The sequence below is a fragment of the Phacochoerus africanus genome, chromosome 6 (genome assembly GCF_016906955.1).
Source record: "Phacochoerus africanus isolate WHEZ1 chromosome 6, ROS_Pafr_v1, whole genome shotgun sequence".
NCBI lineage: Eukaryota > Metazoa > Chordata > Mammalia > Artiodactyla > Suidae > Phacochoerus > Phacochoerus africanus.
In genome coordinates this window covers 83,383,533-83,406,729 of record NC_062549.1, presented here as the reverse complement: position 1 = coordinate 83,406,729, position 23,197 = coordinate 83,383,533, and the positions used below count along the sequence as shown (strand labels likewise).

The 23,197-nt window shown below is 41.7% G+C and overlaps 1 protein-coding gene across 1 annotated transcript in view; it reads right to left on the bottom strand.

The window, feature by feature from the left end:
• Nucleotides 1-23,197, bottom strand: part of ADCY10 (adenylate cyclase 10) — a 94,255-nt gene that overhangs the window by 31,848 nt on the left and 39,210 nt on the right. The window contains exons 16-22 of the mRNA XM_047782975.1: nt 21,458-21,726; nt 18,941-19,077; nt 15,629-15,757; nt 13,721-13,999; nt 13,294-13,584; nt 3,934-4,003; nt 3,010-3,241 (exon numbers count right to left, since the gene is read on the bottom strand). Of these exons, the coding sequence (XP_047638931.1) occupies nt 3,010-3,241; nt 3,934-4,003; nt 13,294-13,584; nt 13,721-13,999; nt 15,629-15,757; nt 18,941-19,077; nt 21,458-21,726 (1,407 nt within the window). The remainder of the gene's footprint in view (nt 1-3,009; nt 3,242-3,933; nt 4,004-13,293; nt 13,585-13,720; nt 14,000-15,628; nt 15,758-18,940; nt 19,078-21,457; nt 21,727-23,197) is intronic.

Below are 23,197 nucleotides of genomic sequence, written 5' to 3'. Positions count from 1 at the left end.
GATAAACCCTTAGCCAGGCTTATCAAGCAAAAAAGAGAGAGGACTCAAATCAATAAAATTAGAAATGAAAAAGGATAAGTAACAACGGACATCACAGAAATACAAAGGATCATAGAGACTACTATATGCAACTATATGCCAATAAAATGGAAAACCTAGAAGAAATGGACAAATTCTTAGAAAAGTACAATCTTCCTAGACTAAACCAAGATGAAATAGAAAAGATGAATGGACCCATCGCAAGAACTGAAATTGAAACTGTGATTAAAAAACTTCCAACAAACAAAAGTCCAGGACCAGATGGCTTCACAGGCGAATTCTATCAAACATTTAGAGAAGAGCTAACATCTCTCCTTCTGAAACTATTTCAAAAAATTGCAGAGGAAGGGATATTCCCAAACTCATTCTATGAGGCCACCATCACCCTGGTACCAAAACCAGACAAAGATTCCACAAAAAAAGAAAACTACAAGCCAGTTTCACTGATGAACATTGATGCAAAAATCCTCAACAAAATGCTAGCAAACCGCATCCAACAATACATTAAAAGGATTGTATATCATGATCAAGTGGGATTTATCCCAGGGACTCAAGGGTTCTTCAATATCCGCAAATCCATCGGTGTGATACACCACATTAACAAACTGAAGAATAAAAACCATATGATCCTCTCAATAGACTCGGGAAAAGCCTTTGACAAAATCCAACACCCATTTCTCATAAAAACCCTTCAGAAAGTGGGCATAACGGGAACCTACCTCAACATGATAAAGGCCATATACGACAAACCCACAGCAAACATCATTCTCAATGGTGAAAAGCTGAAAGAATTCCCGCTGAGATCAGGAAGAAGACAAGGATGTCCGCTCTCGCCACTACTCTGCAACATAGTTCTGGAAGTCCTAGCCACAGCAATCAGAGAAGTAAAAGAAATAAAAGGAATCCAAATTGGAAAGGAAGAAGTTAAACTATCCCTATTTGCAGATGACATGATACTATACCTAGAGAATCCTAAAGACTCTACCAGAAAACTGTTAGAGCTCATCCACGAATTTGGCAAAGCTGCAGGATACAAAATCAATACACAGAAATCGACGGCATTTCTATATACTAACAATGAAAGAGCAGAAAAGGAAATTAGGGAAGCAATCCCATTTACCACCGCATCCAAAAGAATAAAATACCTAGGAGTAAACCTACCTAAAGAAACAAAAGACCTGCACACTGAAAACTACAATCCACTGATGAAAGAAATCAAAGCTGACACAAACAGATGGAAAGATATACCATGCTTGTGGATTGGAAGAGTTAATATTATCAAAATGACTATACTACCTAAGGCAATATTCAGATTCAGTGCCAAGGACACTTTTTCACAGAACTCTAACAAAATATTTTAAAGTTTGTTTGGAAGCACAAAAGACCCAAAATAGCCAAAGACATCCTGAAAAAGAAAAATGGAGCTGGAGGAATCAGGCTCCCAGACTTCAGACTATACTACAAAGCAACAGTCATCAAAACCGCATGGTACTGGCACAAAGACAGACATATAGATCAGTGGAACAGGATAGAAAGCCCAGAATTAAACTCACGCACCTACAGCCAACTAATCTATGACAAAGGAGGCAAGAATATACAATGGAGAAAGGACAGCTTGTTCAATAAGTGGTGCTGGGAAAACTGGACAGCCACATGGAAAAGAATGAAATTAGAACACTCCCTAACACCATACACAAAAATAAACTCCAAATGGATTAAAGACCCAGATATAAGACCAGACACTATAAAACTCCTAGAGGAAAACATAGGCCGAACACTCTCTGACATAAACGACAGCAATGTCTTCTCAGATCCACCTCTTAGAGTACTGACAGTAAAAACAAAAATAAACAAATGGGACTTAATTAAACTTAAAAGTTTCTGCACAGCAAAGGAAACCATAAACAAAATGAAAAGAAAATCCACAGAATGGGAGAAAATCTTTGCAGATGAAGTGACTGACAAGGGATTGATCTCCAAAATTTATAAACACCTTCTGCAGCTCCATACCAAAAAAAACAAACAAGCCTATCAAAAAATGGGCAGAAGATCTAAACACCTGATTCTCCAAAGAAGACATATGGATGGCCAAGAAACACATGAAAAGATGTTCAACATCACTCATTATTAGAGAGATGCAAATAGAAACCACTCTGAGGTACCACCTTACGCCAGCCAGAATGGCCATCATCAAAAAGTCTACAAACAATAAGTGCTGGAGAGGGTGTGGAGAAAAAGGAACCCTAGTACACTGTTATTGGGGTTGTAAATTGGTGCAACCACTGTGGAAAGCAGTATGGAGATGCCTCAGAAAACTAAAAATAGAACTACCATTTGATCCAGCAATCCCACTCCTGGGCATCTATCCAGAGAAAACCATGACTCGCAAAGACACATGTACTCCAATGTTCATTGCAGCACTATTTACAATAGCCAAGACATGGAAACAACCTAAATGTCCATCGACAGAGGAGTGGATCCAGAAGATGTGGTAAATATACACAATGGAATATTACTCAGCCATTAAAAAGAATGAAATACCAGCATTTTTAGCAAATGGATGGACCTAGAAACTATCATGCTAAGTGAAGTCAGTCAGACAATGAGACACCAACATCCAATGCTTTCACTGACATGCGGAATCCGAAAAAAGGACACAATAAACTTCTTTGCAGAACAGATGCTGACTCACAGACATTGAAAAGTTTATGGTCTCCAGAGGAGACAGTTTGGGGGGTGGGGGGATATGCCTGGGCTGTGGGATGGAAATCCTGTGAAATTAGATTGTTATGATCATTATACAACTATAGATGTGATAAATTCACTTGAGTAATAAAAAATTAAAAATAAATAAATAAATAAATCCTAAAAAAACAAAACAAAAACAAAAGAAAACACCAGAGCTTCCCTTCTGGTTCTGCGGTCTGTAAGTTGTCTCAAGGGTGGAGGGGATCTGCAGAAACAGCTTACCATATAATTATCACCCAAGATGAGATAGGCAGATGAAATTTCCAGGAAGTAATATAAGGCTTTATTGTTTTCCCCCAGAGCCAGAAAGTGGTGAGCCAGAGGCATGATCACAAGCTCCAGGATCTCCTCACACTGGCAAGATTCCAGCGGGATGATGTCCTCCTCAGGTGTCCTCATTTTTGTTATAATGACGTCAAGGAATCTCAAGATCTTTTCTCTTATTTCTTCCGAACTGTCCAAATGCAGAAATAATAACTTGTAGATACAGTATAGATTTTGGTATGAAAATATCTTTAAAAACAAATAAAACAGCATAATAAGAAAACCTAATGTAGATTTCTTCCATTTGGTGGTAGTTTTAGCATCTGTAAAACAACTCAGGTAGTGTGCATCAGATACCATTTTCTAGGTACTTCAGGGAGGAGCTACAGCAGAGATTTGGGGGGAGGGGTCTGTCCTGGGAAGTCCCCATAGGGTCCTGCTCAGTTACCATAACTACTGATCAAATACACCACATGGAGCTCCCATTGTGGCTCAGTGGTTAACAAACCCAACTAGCAACCATGAGGACACGGATTTGATCCCTGACCTTGCTCAGTGTGTTAAGGATCTGGCATTGCTGTGAACTGTGGTGCAGGTCGCAGATGCCGCTCGTATCTGGCACTGCTGTGGCTGTGGTATAGGCCAGTAGCTGCAGCTCCAATTTGACCTCTAACCTGGGAACCTCCATATGCCGTGGGTGCAGCCCTAAAAAGGCAAAAAAAAAAAACCAACCAACCAACCAACACACCACACACTCCCTGACATATCCCACTTGTACCTAAAAGACCCAAAACACTGACCAGACAAATGGTTCTAACAGTGCTCTGAATTTAATGCAAATTGTTCATGCTCTCCCTCCTCAATGATTATAGATGCCTGTACCTGAGATTTTCCGAAAACATTTCAGATCTCTTAGAAATCTCCATTCTGGAAAAGGTGATCTCTTCTTCAGCTGGAAAATAAACAAACACATGAGTTGCATGGGTCACCGAAATGCTCATGTGGCAGAGATGTCTGGTGTCCATTGAAGAGTCCTGCTCCCCTTTCACAGTCACGTTTTTGTTGCCCAGCCAGGATTTACCTCTGAATTTAAAGGGTTATGTATCTTCACCACCTTCTCCATCCACAGGAAAATAAAGTAATTGTGGGGATCTAAGGGACAGCAAGTCCACAAGATGGAAGGAACCTGGGCCTCCGACTCTCTGTGTATAAGGCCATTTGTCAAAGTGCTCACTGGATCATCACCCGAGCAGGAAGAAATTATCATCCTATTGTGTTAAGCCATTGAAATGTTGGGGTTTATTTTTTAAATTTTTTAATTTTTGGCTGTGGCATGAAACAGCTTGATGTGAGATTCCAGTTCCCAGAACAGGGATTTAACCTGGCTGCAGCAGGGAAGGTGCCAAATCCTAACCACAGGACCCCGAGGTTTGTTTCAGATGATAACATTATCCTGACTAATTTACCAAGCAGTAACTCAAACTATGGATTACTGATGTTGAAGAAAGTGACTCGAGCTTCTAATGGAGAAATATAGACATTTAAATGTAATACCTCAAAAGGCGAACTTAAGGGCAGAGAATCTTGAATTTAAAACCTTCAGTCTATCTGGACTTCAATAGGTTAGAACATTCCATAATGATTTTAAAACAGAAAGCAAATGAGGATTATCGAATCTAGCCGCTTCTCCATTCAGGGAATAGCAAGACTCCTAGAGGGGAAGGGACTTGTCTCAGATCTGTTAGTGCTGGTGTTAAGACTAGAACCTAGGTCTCCTGACTCCAAGGTGAATACTTACTCCACAGATGGTGTAATTTACCACATGCAATTTGAGCATCCGTTATCACCTTCTTCTGAAAGCCTTCTGTGACCCTGCCTCATAGAATTAGTTCCCCAACTTGGGTGTGTGCCCACGGACCCCACGCAGATCTTCATCAGTCCTTTATCACACTGTATAAGGATTGATTTGCTCACCTCTCCTAGTCTGCTGTCTGGCTTATCTCTAGTGACCAGAAGCTGAATAAACTAATTCATGCCTTTATCCTCCTGCTCCTCTAAAACTGTGTCTTGTCCCAGTGACAACCAAGTTGCCAAATCCAAAGGTTACATCTTTGTCTTCATCTCATTACACCTCTTGGCAGCATTTGCTACAACTGACCACTCCTTCTTTTCACCCACTCTCTTGGTTCCCTCCCTCATTGGCTGCCCACTTTATTGGCTCCTACTCATCAACATCAAAGTTCCAAATGCTGGTAAGCCTCAGTTTGATCATGGACTCCCTGCTCCATCCAAATGTCTCCCTAGATAATTTCATCTGTCCATGACTTTAAATTCTATCCATGCGTCAGTGACTTGGTTTTACAAGACCTGACATCTACCCTTAATTACTGACTCGAAACATCCAAGTGTCCTTGGCAACTGCCACTTGGATGCCTACTTTAAACATTAACATGATGCAAACCGAACTCTTGAATTTCTCTTCCAGGAACTTATTCCACCAACCTTTTCCCTTAGTAAGCATCACTGCTTACTATTCATTTTCTCAAGGCAAAAACCTAGGCAATGTCCTTGAGTCTTTTCTTTCCCTCACCCCTATCCCCATGCAGTACATCAGCAAGTCTCATTTACTCTACCACAGAAACTGTATGAATCCATCTTCTGGCCACCTTTACTATATCACCATCCTGTCCATCACCAAATTTCATCAAGACAAGTGTGAAAAACTGATCTCCCTTCTGTTCCTATCCTCTTCAATCTGTTTTCTATTGAGAAGACAGAGTAATATTTTTTTTCTTTTTTTGGTCTTTTTAGGGCTACACTCATAGCATATGGAAGTTGAATTGGAACTACAGCTGCCAGCCTAGGCCACAGTCACAGCAACACGAGATCCTAGCCGAGTCTGCAGCCTACACTGCAGCTCACGGCAACTACGGGGCCTTAACCCACTGAGCGGGGGCAGGGATTGAACCTGAGTCCTCACGGATACCAGTCCGGTTCGTTACTGCTGGCCCACAACTCTGACAGAGTAAGTTTTTAAAAACACAATTCAGGGAGTTCCCTTTGTGGCTCAGCTTGTAGCAAATGCTGCCAAGAGCTGTTAACAAACCTGACTGGGATTCATGTCAATGTGGGTTTGATCCCTGGACTTGCACAGCTCAGCATTGCTGTGAGCTGTGATGTAGGTCACAGTTGCGGCTAGGATCCCGAGTTGCTGTGGCAGTGGCACAGGCCAGCAGCTGTAGCTCCGATTCAACCCTAGCCTGGGAACTTCCATATGCCACGAGTGTGGCCCTAAAAAGCCAAAACAACAACAAAAAAAACCCCAAAACCCCACACATACACACACAGTTCAGATCTCCATGGCAGAAATTGCTGGTTTCCTATCACAATTTCCATTACCCCTTTACTTTTTAGTAAATGAACTCAATTTTACTCAGGGCAGCTCCATTTTCCAGGCTCCCTTGCAATAGGATATAACCATGTGGCTAAGTTTTGGTCACTGAGATATAAGAGGGAGTATTGGGCAGGAATTCTAGAAAATTCCTGAAAAGGGAAGGGGCATCCCTTTCATTTTTTGGTTTTTCTTCTCCCCCTTCTAGTGGTAAATGTGAATATGACTGTTGCAATTCCGGCAGCCATTTGGGCCCGAGAGTCTCTGATGATCACAGAGTCTCATATCAGTCCCAGTGATGAGACAAGCAATTTACAGAGAGAGAAATAAATGCAGCAAATTTAATAATAAATTTAAGCTGGGTCTTTGTTATATGCAGCCAATACTAATTCTAATTAACACTTCTTCTCCAATGTGTTTTAATCCATTTGGAATAAAATTCAGACTATTTCTCAAGGCCTACAAGTCTCCCTGATGCTTTTATTAAATAATTTGTTTATTGTCTATCGGCCTCCATTAAAGTTAAAATATATGAGAATAGATACATCTACCATTTTCAACACTATATCCCCAGTTCCTAGATCACTGCCTGACACATAGTAGATACTCAATAAATATTTGCTAAATAAATGCATATTTGTTGAAAAAATCCAATATATAAGAAGAAAATGTTATTCCTCCTTTACCAAAAGATATGTTTTGTTTCATATTTCAAATTGCAATAGTGCTAGAATGAGATGCAGAAAAAAAGCAAAATTGCCTAAATAAAGCAAATAGGTATACAAAATATGATTTTTGTCATATTACTTAAAAATAACATGAATCACATTATTTTGAGTTCTTGACTTTCTTCATTTATGAAGGAAATACATACTAAAAGTCCCCTACTTCAAAGAGGACCTGTAAAAAAATCAAAAGAAGAAAAAACATACAGAATACCTGTACATTCTCAGAAGAAAGAAGAAAAGCAAAGATACTACTTGTTCACTTCGTGGTTTCAAAGACCCAGAAATAAGACTTCATGTTTAAGGTGAAAAACTGACCTCTTTTATTTACCTCCTGATCTCCACACTCAGGACATTTCAGTCTGTTAAAAAGATAACAAAATAATTTTTTTTTTTGTCTTTTCTAGGGCCACACCTGCAGCATATGGAGGTTCCCAGGCTAAGGGAGCTATAGCTGCTGGCCTACGCCAGAGCCACAGCAACACGGGATCTGAGCCATGTCTGTGACCTACACCATAGCTCACGGCAACGCCGGATCCTTAACCCACTGAGCGAGGCCAGGGATCAAACCTGCAACCTCATGGTTCCTAGTCAGATTTGTTAACCCCTGAGCCATAATGGGAACTCCTAATTTTTAAAAGCATAAACTCACAATGTACAGGATAGAAGGGGTCCATTCCTGTCATAGGGCCATTATGCTGGCCATGCCCTCTGCCTACAGTGGCTCTTCCTAAGCCATCCACACAACAGGATACCTCACTTCCTTTGCCTTTCTATGAAGGCTACCTCTTACTGAGGGCGACCCTAATGGCTCTGTACTCCTAATCCCCCTGCCCTTTTCTGGTTTTCCCCTTGGGATCACTTATATATACTACAGAATTTACTTCTTTGTTGTTTTTTTCTCCATTGTCTGCTTCTCCCCAGTAGAATGCTCTTTTGTTCCCTGATGTATCTCAGATGCCTAGAGCAATGTCTGGCACAGATCAGAAACCCAACAAATATATGCTGAATGAATAAATGAAATGCCGGATGAGATTTCATCATATGCTGAGAAGATAAAAGAAGAATTAAGAAGAATTAGGTGGAGCGAGTGGAAGCAAAGGGCCCAGGAGGGAGGGAGCCCATGGGCTGTAGGTCCTTGGAATGGATCAAGACTCAGAAAATAAGTTTTTAGGAAGAATGTGAGGATTGAAAGAGAATTGAAAAGGCAATCAATTTCCTCACTCTTTGATTCATACTTAATGCTGTGTCCCTGAATCTCTTACAATTATGTTCTTTTCCAGTATTACCTGAAACCATACCCTACCCTTTGGGAGATTCAAGGGTAATGGACAGAGTATCCAATGGAGATTGAAGCAGGATATTATAAAGAAGACACTACAAAAAGAAAAGTTTCCTAGAAACTCTAGGAAAAATAAACTCTTCTCAAAAAAATTTTTTTTTCTTTTTAGGGTTGCACCTGAGGCACATGGAGGTTCCCAGGCAAGGGATCAAATCGGAACTATAGCTCCCAGCCTACACCACAGCCACAGCAATGCCAGATCTGAGCTGTGTCTGTGACCTACACCACAGCTCATGGCAATGCCGGATCCTTAACCCACTGAAATGAGGCCAGGGTTCAAACCTGCAACCTCATGGTTCCTAGGCAGATTCGTTTCCACTGCACCATGATGGGAACTCCTAAAAATTCTTATTTATTTATTTATTTTTTGCTTTCTTTAGGGTTGCACCTGCAGCATATGGAAGTTCCCTGGCTAGAGGTCTAATTGGAGCTGTAGCTGCCAGCCTATGCCACAGCCACAGCCACAGCAACAGCAGATCCAAGCTGAACTACACCAGAGCTCATGGCAAACAACAGATCCTTAACCCACTGAGCAACGCCAGGGATTAAACCCGTGTCCTCATGGATATTAGTAGAGTTCATTACCAATGAGCCACAACAGGAACTTCCTCCCCCCCCCCCCTTTTTTTTTTGGCTGCACCTACAGCATGCAAAAGTGCCTGGATCAAACCCACACCGTAGCAGTGAGTAGAGTCATAGCAATGACAACATCAGATCCTTAACCTACTGAAACCAGGTTATAGGGTACTCCAAAATAAATTCTTGTTAAGAAATATACTCACTGGGTATTATTTGATTCTGTAACAGACAGCATTTATATAGTCTTAATAACATAAATGACTGATTTATCTAATGATAGTACTTTAATAATATTGGTGGTGGAAAGGGGCTGGAAGAGTGGAATAATAGAGTTTAATTCTCACCTACCACAGCAAGACTAAAACAGATGTCAGAATTTGATTTTTAAAAAGGTGGCCCTAACACACCACTTAGTATATGGAGGCAATGCTTAAAAAGAACAGCTAAGTTAAAAATGTTCGCCCTTGAGAAGAACTACTGAAGGTATGCAGGGCAGTGGGTCATAGGACTATTGTTTTTATGGTAAAACCTTCAGGAACCCTAAAGAATATCTTTAAAGATGTCTAGGAATTCCCACTGTGGCTCAGCAGGAATGAACTAGTATCCATGAGGATCCAGGTTCAATCCTTGGCCTTGCTCAGTGGGTTAAAGATCTGGTGTTGCTGTGAGCTGTGGTCTAGGTTGCAGATGCGGCTTGAATCTGGCATTGTTGTAACTATGGTGTAGGCCAGCAGCTGCAATTCGACCCCTAGCCTGGGAACTTCCATATCCCAAGGGTGTGGCCCTAAAAAAAAAAAAAAAAATGTCTAGTAGATAGCCTTTTTTTTTTGCTATTTCTTGGTCCGCTCCCACGCCATATGGAGGTTCCCAGGCTAGGGGTTGAATCAGAGCTGCAGCCGCCGGCCTACGCCAGAGCCACAGCAATGCGGGATCCGAGCCACGTCTGCAACCTACACCACAGCTCATGGCAACGCCGGATCCTTAACCCACTGAGCAAGGGCAGGGACCGAACCCGCAACCTCATGGTCCCTAGTCAGATTCGTTAACCACTGCGCCACGACGGGAACTCCTAGTAGATAGCCTTTTTAAACAGGTGAAAAATTCTGCTAAGGGAACTGGTAGAGCCTTGGCCTCAGGTGGAGATGCTGATGGAATGATACCAGCAGACATTACTCATAGACATCTGGTCACATACGTTCCAGTGCCAAACTATCAAGGTACACTGGAGACCCCAAAATACCCGGAGTTGTCTTTGATGGCCCTGGCCAGCCTGCTTAAGACCAACTAACTGCTCAGACTGAACTGTCTGTTAGCTGCCAGCTGATTTTACCTCTGACCAAATAAGTTAATTAAAACACACACATATATGGTTATTTTATATATAATTTATTAATACATATTTTATATGTTTTATATATGATATATAAAATAACACTCACTGATCCCACACAGTCTGGAATATTCTTTCCCATTATCTCTGTTAGTCACCTCTTTGCTATGCATGCTTTCATTGGTGCTCTCTGGCTATAGTCCTGTGTTGGGATCTTTCATGGAAGCTCCCTGGCTCAGACACCCATCCTCCAGCTCTCCACCACCTGCCCTCTTAGTGCCTATTCTACTCCAGCAGTCCACTCCCAGGGGTCTTTTCACACTCCCAGGAACATTCTTGGGAACAACTTAAAATGTCTCCAGGCTGGCTTTTTCTCCCAGGTGAGTTATATCTGATTTATGGGAAACCCTCACACATCCTTTCCCAAACTCTGGGAGGGCAGGTTGATCCTTGTGCAGCCACAGGCCACTTTGGCCTCCTTAGGTGTGAGGTCTTCAATTCCAAAGAAGACACCTTCCTAGGGCTGATGTGATGAAGGAGGGAACCCACTTGAGGAGGGTACACACTACCTCCTCAATTATTATTATTAACATTTGGCTATGCCTGCAGCATGTAGAAATTCCCAGGCCAGAGGATGAACCTGTGCCACAGCAGTGACTTGAGGCACAGCAATGGCAATGCTGGATCCTTAAGCCACTGAGCCACCAGGGAACTCCCCCATTTTTATGTTTTAAATGTAGATGAAGGATCCAAGATTATCAGCTATATCCTTTACAGAGTTCATATATCTATCTATTTATCTCCCTTTGGATTTTAACATCCATTGTATCTTGGTGCTTCGCACAAATTTCAATTTCAACATCATGTTTCACACATACTATGAATAGTATAATAATAATAGCATGTTTCCAATATTGGAAACATATAATGCCTGAAGAAAAATGTTTTTAAAATGTTTTTATTAAAACACTAGGCTCAGCTATAGCTATGTTCCCTTGACATCCTCCCTGCCCCAGTGAAATGAGACTACTGTTGAAGTTTCATTATCTTTGTGTCCACACCCTTGGGGACTTGAAACCTTCATATATAGATTCTCTCTATATATATACAGACTCTAAGGCTCTGAACTGAAAGTTTGATTTCTCTTTTTTAAAAAGGGAAATTGGCAAGTTTTAGTGCAGTGTCAACAATAAGCACAAACCACAGTACAAAGCTGCTTTTTCCCTGATCAAGAATTGAAAGGGAATCACCTTCCTCACACTCTGATTAATGTCTAATACTGTATCTCTGAACCTCTTCCAACTTCCTTGGCCAGTATTACCTAAAAGTTCAGTCCTGTACTTTGGGAAGCTCAAGTGTCAATGAGCAGAGCATAAGCTCAGGAATTAGACTGACGTGGGACTGAGTAAAGACTATTACTTGTTTTGTGGCACAGGGCAAGTTATTTAATCTTCCAGAACCTCAATTTTCTTACCTATAAAATGAAAAAAACCTTCCACCTTGGAGGGTTGTAAGAGGATGAAATAAGAATGCAGGTAAAATAGAGAATTAATGAGAATATCTATTTTGTACCTACTATGTGATAGGCACTTTACATACATTCTTTCCCAATTTGTATGTCCTTATAATATAGGAGTCCTGTACTTGTAGCCTCTGCTCTCCTGACCAGATTTAGCCATAATCAACGAGGCCTGTGACTAGGGCAGGCAGCTCTTTGAGTGCTCCCTGACCACCCCCAACTGAGGGCTAGAGCTGGCGTTGCTGCCCCGACATTCATCATGCCTGCAGTCACCGGGTCTCTGGGCCCTAAACCCCTTGAATCTGCTATTACATTTTCTCTGATCATGTGGCCAGTTTGTGCTGTTTGTAACTTTTTTACTCGCGTCTCAGATGGTCTTAAATCCCTGCCCTGAACCCAAGCCCTCTTTTCTGGGGCCCTGACCTGCTTAGCCCTGGATAATTCTCTCCCACTTATACTCTTTTTTCTGCTGGAACTTTGTTTCAAACTAGACGACAGAGCAACAATATTCTTTTTGTTTGTTTTGGCCACAGTATACTGTGGCTTGATATGGGATCTCAGTTCCCAGACCGGGGACTGAACTTGGGCTACAGCAGTGAAAATGCTGAATCATAACCACTAGACCACCAGGGAACTCCCGCAACAACAGTCTTATCTGCCAAGAAACACCACTCCCTTAGGGGCTTTGCTCTTCCACTGACTTCATCATGTCAGACCCTGCTCCCTAGTCCCTACCCTCCTTGGACTCCATCTCGTGGTGTGAATGAAGCTGGGTCTGTTTCACCTCTTTGGACATTCTTAAAATTTATTTTCTTTCTTTTTTTTTCTTTTCTCAGGGCTGCACCTGCAGCATATGTAAATTCCTGGGCTAGGGGTCGAATTGGAGCTGCAGCTGCCAGCCTACATCACAGCCACAGCAATGCCAGATCCAAGCTGTGTCTGTGACCTAAACCACAGCTCATGGCAGCGCCAGATCCTTAACCCACTGAGTGAGGCCACAGATCCAACCTGCATCCTCACAGATACTATGTCAGTTCTTAACCTGCTGAGCCACAATGGGAACTCCCCTTTGGCCATTTTAATGTGAACTCTGGTCACACCCCATTTTGCCAGAGTCTTTATCCCCAAATCCCCCCTGACAGTCTCACAGTGAGATTGGTTTTGCCAATGCAGCTGCAGGTAAACTCCCGGATTCTTCCTGTCTCACTGCCCTATGCTGCTGAAATCTCAGTATTTGTGGTGCCTGAGCCCTCAGGGAACTTGAAACCCTTGTGGTCCAGACCCACGCCTGCTAGGTCTTAGCCCCCATGTTCCCCAAGGAATAGTTAGGACTAATTAGGAACAAAGAAAGTTTACTTCGAAATCCATGGGATTTAGCCATCTTCCTAATGGTATCCAAGTCCAAAGTGTTGAGCCGGATGTCCACTGTGAAGTGGTGGAAGGGGATGAAGTCTCCACTTCGGCAGTGGTCACACCTGTGGGCGTTTTCCTCCAGAAAGCGGGCACATTTCAGGTGCATGGCTTTCTTCTGGTCCTTCAGCCACAGCTCATAAGCTGTTTTCTGCATCATTGGCTTGCAGAATCGAATGATGTGGTACTCAATCACCTGGCTTTCCAGCTCACGGTGATCCTCCTCCTCGCCTCGGGCTAGAGGGGACAGAGAGGGATTTTCAGCAAGGTTCGGGGCGACAAGTCAGGCCCTGCTACAAAACACAGATGAGTTCTGGTATTGAGATGTGCCTTTAACTAAAGGTAATATGGGTCCCTTCCAGGTTCTACTCACCCATTCCTTCAGTGGGCTTTAGAGAGAGGGAGCGATAATTGACCTCGAAAGAGGCCGTATTCTGTTTCAGGGCCAACCTGAGCTCTTTTCCATTCCGGAAACAACCAAAGACCTTGGATTCCACTAAGGTTGCCAGGGCATTGATCATCATCTTCATGTTCCAACAAGGGAGAATCTCAAACAACAGCTCTGTCGTGAAGGTCAGGCCAGTGATGGCAGCACATCTCACCAACATCTGGTGGGACAGGCTCATGCTATCCAGCTGGACCAGAGAGATTTCTGCAGGCGGAAAGGCATATGACAGTGAACTAGTCACCTGTCTTTATCAGATACATTCTAGAGATGGATAACTGTCCTGCTCCACAGTTCTTGTTCACAGAATCTAAGCTAACTAAGCTAAACTAACTAAGCTAAAAGAAGTATTTGCTTAGTACCTACTTGTGCTGAGAGTACAAAAGGTGGAGATACTATGATATAAAAATACCAAGTACCACTGGCCAGACAACAAGACTGATTTCAAGGTGTTCTGATTTTGTGCTAAAGTGTGACAAGAGTGTATGAGAAGAGAAGAGGTCACAGGGGGACCACAGTAGTCAGAGGAGCAAGGCCTGCCATTGTTGTTCTATGCTGACTTCTCCACCTGGTCATTCTCTTTCTTCTTCACTGGCTACCCCTTCTCCTGGCACTCCCAACATTAAGGGTCCTCTCTATCTGCCACAGGGATTCATTTAGTCTTAAGATAACCCATTACCATCTCTATGTTCATGACCAAGTGTCAGAGAATTCCTAGCTCCAATTCCATCTCCTCATTTATGCTTGAGTGTCATAGCTCACAGGGTTTCCTGGAAATCTTGACCAGGATGTCCTTTAATTACATCACCCTCATCAGGGACAAAATACGAACTTCTCAACTTGTCCACAGAATACTGTAGAAACCAAGCTAGTCCACTCTGCTACTTTAACAGATACAGTGAATGAAACACAAATGCTGCTCCTTTAAAGACTGAGAACTTGAGGTCTCTATGTCATCCTGTTAAACATTTGAATTTGAACTTTATTTATTTACTTATTTATTTATTTTTTGGCTGTGCCTGTGGCATGTGGATGTTCCCAGGCTGGTTCAGTGACAATACCAGATCTTCAACCATTAGGCTACCAGGGAACTCTGAAGTTGAACATTATATTTTATTTTATTTATTTATTTTTGGTCTTTTTGTCTTTTCTAGGGCCACACCCAAGGCATATGGAGGTTCCCAGGCTAGGGGTCTAATCAGAGCTGTAGCCGCCAGCCTACGCCACAGCCACAGCAACCAGAGATCTGAGCCATGTCTGCAACCTACACCACAGCTCATGGCAATGCCGGATCCTTAACCCACCAAGCAAGGCCAGGGATCGCACACACAACCTCATGGTTCCTAGTCAGGTTCGTTAACTCCTGAGCCATGACAGGAACTCCAGAAGTTGAACATTTTATAGATGGCATGGATTGAAACTGAAAACATACTGCAACACTGCTTGAAATTAATTTTTCTTGAAATTAATAGCAGTACACCTCTGATATAAAGTCTCTTGTCTTTCATTTCTTAAAACATAGATAGCAGAAAAAAGTATAGTGTTAAATTTTCTCTCTCATTATTTGATTTTTAATTAAAAATGTACTATACCTCATTCTTTTATGCAGTTGAATAAAATTTTGTTCAAGTCAGACTCCAGAATACACACAGGGAGAAGGTGGTTACCATTTGGGAACAGAAAAGCCAGACCTACAATGGAGCCTTCCCACAGCCTGGGCAACACAAAACAGACAAACCAGGCTATCTTCCTTGCGCCTTTATTGGAGGCATCCTAGAGAAAGCAAAAAGGGAATGTAGGTCCTGGAAAATGAACACTAGTTCAAATTTTCTTTACCTTTTAATGATGCTGGTGGTGACAAGTTTTTCAATCTGACACCACTAGCGAGGTTACAGACTTCTCCATTTCCTTCCTCAAAACCTAAAGTAAATATTTTTAAGTCTTCTGTTGGCTTGGCAAAATTCTCTACAGGGAGATAAAAGCAAAGAAAAGTTGAGAGTCACTGTCCTATTATTATCTTGATTTTCCAATAAACTTCCAGATGTGTCTCACCTGAAAAACTAGGCAGAGATGTGTGTTGGCCCCTCAAATATTCTGAAATGCTGTATTTTAAGTAAAACTGATATATGAAAATAGAAATTTACTCAAAAAGTGTTTTTCCTCCTCCCTCCTACTGGATATCTTCAATAATGCATGCAGTTTTATAAAAACTTGACTCAAAGGTCATCAGAATGTATCTTCTAATATATGGTACCTTATACTTGGATGCACATTGAAATACCCACACTCAGATGCAAACACATTCGGTGGGAGACTAAACTTAAGATTTTGTTATTGTCAGAAAGAGATACTAAAAATGGTGAAATGTGAATAGTAAGCTTGCCTAATACTTTTTCTCCTGGTAATCCCAAATGCATTACTTATTTGTGCCTCCAGTCCTACATTAACAATTGAGTTGCAAGACTCTGTGATAGGTGATGTGGAAATATGAGAATGAATATAACTAAACTCCTGCCTTCCTAGAAAGATACATACCCAAAGAGCTAGACTCCCAGACAGTAAACAAATGCCACATGAGTAGGTACAGGCAGTAAGTGTTGGAGAGTTCATATCAACACAGTACAGAATTTTCATCCACCATAAACTGTGAAGGCTATAAATGTGGCCAGTGCATGCTTTCATCCCTCAGGGATCTTAAAATTTATTGAAACAGATATTTAGGTAATTAATCATAATACAGGAAAAGTAACTTAAGATCTAAAGAGCAAAGAGGAATAGAGAACAAAGAACAATGAATTATCTTGGTGGATTCAGAAAGGCTTCACTGAGGAGGATTGAAACTCAAAGAATGAAGGGAGGGGAGTTCCCGTCGTGGCACAGCAAGAACAAATCTGACTAGGAACCACGAGCTTGCAGGTTCTATCCCTGGCCTTGCTCAGTGGGTTAAGGATACATGTTGCCATATGCTGTGGTGTAGGTCGCAGACGTGACTTGGATCTGCCATTGCTGCAGCTTTGGCATAGGCTGGCAACAACAGCTCCGAAGGGACCCCTAGCCAGGAAACCTCCATATGCCACATGTGCGGCCCTAAGAAGACAAAAGACCAAAAAAAAAAAAAAAAAAAAGACAAAAATAAAGAATGAAGAGAGGGATTTCCCTTCGTGACACAGAGGAAACAAATCCGACTAGGAACCATGAAGTTATGGGTTTGACCCCTGGTCTCCCTCAGTGAATTAAGGATCAGGTGTTGCTGTGAGCTGTGCTGTAGGTCGCAGATGCGGCTCAGATCTGGTATTGCTGTGGCTATGGCTTAGGGCGGCAGCTGTAGCTCCGATTAGACCCCTAGCCTGGGAACCTCCATATGCCATGGGTTGACCCTAAAAAAAAAGAATGAAGGGATAATCCAACTGGAAAACTGAGGGACGATCAATGCAAAAGCACAGAAGCCACAAAGCATTTTGCAATTTAGAGAACTGTAAAGAGACCAGTGTGGCTAAGCCACAGTGTGTGGACTGCTGGAGCACTATTGCGGGAGATTAGTGATTACCAATGGTTAAAAAAGCTAATAGAGGTGGGAGAGAAGTGGGGGTGGCTATAACAGGGCAACATGAGGGGTTCTCGAGGTGATGGAAATGTTCTGTATTTTGACTATATCAATATTAGTATCCTGGAGTTCCCTTCGTGGCTCAGTGGTTAACAAATCTGACTGGGAACCATAACGTTGCTGGTTCGATCCCTGGCCTTGCTCAGTGGGTTGAGGATCCGGTGTTGCCGAGAGCTGTGGTGTAGGTCAAAGACACGGCTTGGATCCTGCGTTGCTGTGGCTCTGGTGTAGGCCAGCAGCTACAGCTCCAATTCGACCCCTAGCCTGGGAACCTCCATAAGCTACGGGAGCAGCCCAAGAAATGGCAAAAAGACAAAAAAAAATATATATATATATATATGTGTATGTATATATATATATATGTGTGTGTGTGTGTGTGTATATATATATATATATATTAGTATCCTGGTTGTGATATTATATGTCGTTTTGCTGATTCATTACTGGGGAAAACTAGGTAAAGGGTACACGGACTCTATGGTACTTATTGCAACTGCATGTCAATTTATAATCACCTCAAAAAGTTTAATTAAAAAAACAATGAGGCAGCAAAGTATTATTATATTCGATCACCTCATTTAAACCGTAAGAGGCTCCTAGAACCCCTACTGCAGTGTCAGACAAGAGAAGGTGCTCAGTAGATGTTTGTTGAGTAAATAAATAAGAAAGGGTTGAGCTCCTTTACCTCCATTTTAGAGCAGTTACCTGGCAATAAAGGTTGTAACTAGTCCCAAATACTAGCTATTAAATGGCGTCTGTGGAACTGGAATTCTGGACTCCTAAAGGTCAAACTTTTCTTTTGATTACATCTTTATGTTCTCTCTTTTCATGAAAGAGATACTATCTTTTAAACCTCCATGGTTTCCTTTGTGTCAAAACATAGTTTTTTTTTTCCTTCCTTCCTCTCTCTCTTCCTTCCTCCCTCCATCCTTCCTCCCTCCCTTCCGTCCTTTCTCCCTTCCTCCCTCTCTTTCTTTTTCTTGCATATGAGTTTTACTTTTCATCACTACCATCTCTTTAAACAACTAGTATACCACAGACATTTTCATATCATTCACATTAACCTTGATCCTCTACCTCCCAGCTTGCATCCTTATCCCATTTTCCAATCTCTACACTTCTCCCTTCACTAAAACTATTTGCGTAAACATGCCAACCGGCCTGTTTGTACTACGGTCTCAAAGTTCATCCTTTTGTAGTTCTCTGTAGCAACGGTAACCTTATTGATAATTCACTTTGAGCTAATCATTTTACCTCTGGAAACAAGTTATCCTTTTCCCCAGATAACAACATCTAAATCTATCAGTTTGGATCTTGGGCTTTAAGACTCTCCAGTGTTCTTTCATTTTTATTACAGGTCTACATTCTTTCTCTCAATCCAGTGAGTCCCAGGCAATGTTAAGTTTTCTTAAAATCTGCACTATCCAGTCCAGTGTTCCCCACTCCTCTCCCTCCCCACCCCCCCGCAACCCTCTGACCCTTACTGGAAGCAGCCACCCTCTTCACAGGGCAGAGGGAGAAAGAACCATCATTATGAGACTTACTGAACAGGTTATTCCAGGTCACATTTGTCTTTTCCTCAGACTCCATTGTTTGGAAAACGAGTACCCTGTGATGGTCCAGGTTTTTAAGCAATTCTTCACAGTAAAGTGGAATCCCACAGCTTCCCTCTGCCAGGTAACTGTAGTGGAAATAGGGCAACCTAATTATGTCAAAGAACCATCTTTAAGGAAGGAAAAACATTTGAATCTTCTCGATCACTTGAAAATAATCACTTCTCTTTCTCCATTTGTTTGTTTTCCATTTTGAGGGATTGTTGTTTTTTTTTTTCTTTTTCTTTCATTTTTAAAATTACATGAACATGTAAATCTTTCCAAAGTCAAAACTAATATAATAAGGTACATCTTCAGTATTGCTTCACTTTTTCACCTGATAAGTAACTGTGCATAACTAGTTTATCTTTTTAATGTTTCTTTTAAAAACTATAGAAACGTACACATGTATTTCACCTCCTTCCTTAGATAAAAGACAGCACATATATAAACCATACACTAAGCTGCTCCTTGTTTTTTCACTCAGCAATGCATCCTGGTCATCCATCCACATCAGTAGATCTTTCTATTTCTCTGCATAGCTATGCAGGGCTCCATCATGTGGATGCATCCTACTTTATTCTAACTATCCCCTTAGAGACAGACATTTGGATTAATTTCAGTCCTTCGCTAGTACAAATAATGCCTCAATAAAAACTGCCCATATGTCACTTTATATATATATATATTTTTTTTTTTTTGGTCTTTTTTGCCTTTTCTAGGGCCGCTTCCTGCGGCATATGGAGGTTCCCAGGATAGAGGTTCAGTTGGAGCTGTAGCCACTGGCCAACGCCAGAGCAACAGCAATGCGGGATCCGAGCCGCGTCTGTAACCTACACCACAGCTCACAGCAACGCCAGATCCTTAACCCACTGAGCAAGGCCAGGTTTCAAAGCCGCAACCTTATGGTTCCTGGTCGGATTCGTTAACCAACTGTGCCACGACGGGAACTCCTGTCACTTCATATTTTTGACTATATCTTTAAGATAGATTCCTAGAATTGGGAAGGCTAGATTAAAAGATGTTTCTGTGTGTTTGTGTATGCATAAATGTGTATATATATACATACATATATATATATATAAAACAAATATATACATTTATTATATATATGATATACACATAAAATACAGAGAGAAGAGAGAGAGGCAGACATAGAGACAAAGGGAGAGAGCATGCCAAATTTTTACCTGGAGTTATTTTATTTTTTATTTTTTTTAAAAGTCTCTGTTTTAGCCTTTTTTTTTTTTTTTTGGCAGCACCTGGAAGTTCCTGGCATGTGGCATGTGGAAGTTCCTAGGCCAGGGATTGAACCTGTGCTATAGCTAAAACCTGTACCACAGTTGCAGCAACGCCAGATCTTTAACCCACTGCACCACAAGGGAACTTCCATGGAGTTAATTTTATTTTTTTATTTTAAAAAAAATTTTTATTACTCAATGAACTTACTACATTTATAGTTGTAAATTTTTATTACTCAATGAACTTACTACATTTATAGTTGTACATTGATCGTCACAATCCAGTTTTATAGTATTTCCATCCTACACCCGCAGCGCATCCCCCCACCCCCCAACTTCTCTCCACCATGGAGTTATTTTATTTATTTATTTATTTATTTATTTTTTAGGTCCGCACCCATGGCATGTGGAGGTTCCCAGGCTAGGGGTCCAATCGGAGCTACAGCTGCAGGCCTATGCCACAGCCACAGCAACACCAGATCTGAGCCGCTTCTTCGACCTACACCATAGCTCAAGGCAATGCCGGATCTTTAACCCACTGATCAATGCCAGGGATCAAACCCACAACCTCGTGGTCCCTAATCAGATTCATTCCTGCTGCACCACGACAGGAACTACTTAAATGAGACTTTGTCCAAGTCACCTCCCTTCCAGAAGAATGGCAACCTTATTAGAAAGAACAGATACAGATACCAAGGTGGGTTGTAAACATCCAGCTAAGGAAGAGTCATTGTCTGTGTTAAGGGAACTGCTGTCAAGACCCAAGGAGAGGAGTCACTGGTAAGCTCAGAAAGCAATGACCTCAACATCTACCATGACAGAGAACGCCAGTACCAGACCACATTACTGCCAGCTGACCAAGAGTTTGCGCAGCTATGGGTTGTGGTCTCTAATGTTTACCAGTTTGCCTCTCATGTCACTTGCCCACAATGGTGCCCTTTGTCACCATGGGTTAGTGTCTGTAACCATACCCAGCATGATGAAAGAGAAATAAAATTGAGGTCACTAAGCAAAGTTAGAGCTGGTGTAACAGGGGCCATAATAAGGAAAAGGTGAACAGCGTGCATCCTGCCAACTGTGCTCATCCTACCAACTGGGCCCTTTGAAATGTGGGACCAACAATACGGAAATGGGCACTTTCAGATACATCTTAAGGAATCTGATGAAAGTCTGGACCTGGGGAATGAATGCAGATGTCAAGGCCTCTGGATAGAAATAGGTTACTCACATATCCAGTTCTTTGGGGATCCCTGTGACACTGAGGTCTAGGCAGACCTTGTTGCGGATGTCCTTAGGCTGCATGGCTCCAAGGGTGATGTAGGTGGTGTTCCTGTTCTTCATTATGGCGCTGGCAGCTGCACAGGGCATGAAGGGAGACAGGGACATGATGATGAAGATGGGAACAGACCGGATAAGTTTCTCCATAAAGGTCCAGGAGGCGGAATCAATAAACTGGCCTTCATCGATGATGAAAATAATCCTTTCCTCTTTCACTGTCTGGACAAGGTAGAGAAACAGAAAGAGAAATGCTGTAGGACTCTGGGTTTTTATACATGTGTATGGGTATGCAGGTGTATCCACTACATTTGGTGGAGCTAAGTTAAATCTTTTCTTTTCAATAACTGTGTTAATTTAGATTCTGCTAACCTGAATCTGTGGAAACTGGGACAGAACTGGCTGGAATAGACATGGTCAAATCTTTCTGGAAAGATAATGCAATTGGAACTCCTACTATGGCACAGTGGGTTAAGAATCTGACTGAAGCGGCTCAGGTGGCTGTGGAGGTGCAGGTTCTATCCCTGGCCTGGTATAGTGGGTTAAAGATCTGGCATTGCCACAGCTGTGGCTCAAATTCAATCCCTGGCCTGGGAAATTCCATATGTCACAGGTGCGGTCATTAAAAAAGAAGAAAGAAAGAAAAAAAAAAAACAGTTTATTAAAAAAAGTGCAAATGTATAAATGAGGTTGTAGCCAAGTTAAAACACTAATTACATAAAAACAACTGAGGTTTACTACAAATCATTCTAATCTAGTCACAAAATGAAGGTCTTCTGGAAATAGCTACTTGACACTTAGTCAACCAACATATATTGAACGCATACTTACCAAGCACCCACTGGGCTAGGTGCTGGATACAGAGCACTGAGAGAAACTGACCTGGCCTTGCCCTGCTGGCCAGTTATACTGTTCTAGCTTGAACCGTGGCATATGTTACACTTAAACAGATCATGTGTTCCCTTTCTTGTGTGGACTTTCTCTAACTATTCTGAATAATTTATTTATTCATTAAGCATTTATTGTGCATCTGTTAGGGTCATGTGCTGTACTAAGTGCTGGGGATATAGTATTAGACAAAATATAGAGCTTTATTTTTGGGTAAGCCCCTGCATAGTGGGCCTGATATTTCCATCGTGTGAGATGTCTAAATGGAGAAAACCTTCCCCACTAGTACGGCTCCAGGTTGTTCTTGGCTTCTTTTGGTTCCCTTCGAGAAGAGATTAGGTTAACCCATTCTTTCCCTCTAAATGTTTTTATAACCAAAGCAACAAAGGCTACTTTCAAATTTCAGATTCCAAAAGATGATCATTATAAAATATTATAGCCTGTCTTATCACATACACATAATAAGTCTCCTTTTATTTTTTTATTTTTTTAAATTTTATTTTCTGGCTGTGCCTATGGCATGTGGAAGTTCCTGGGCCAGGGACTGAACTTATGCCACAGCAGTGACCCAAGTCACTGAAGCATCAATGCTGGATCCTTAACCCACTCCACCACAAGGGAACTTCAATGTCTCCTCGTATAGCCCTATTCTGTCATCAGATCACTTGCTCTTCACTGACCCTGAGAACATTTTAATGAATAGGTTTAGCATCCTATTGTTTTGCTTTGTATTTGACTAATATCTTTAAAACCATGGGGCAGGAGTTCCCTGGTGGTTCAGCAGGTTGGGATCCAGCATTGTCAC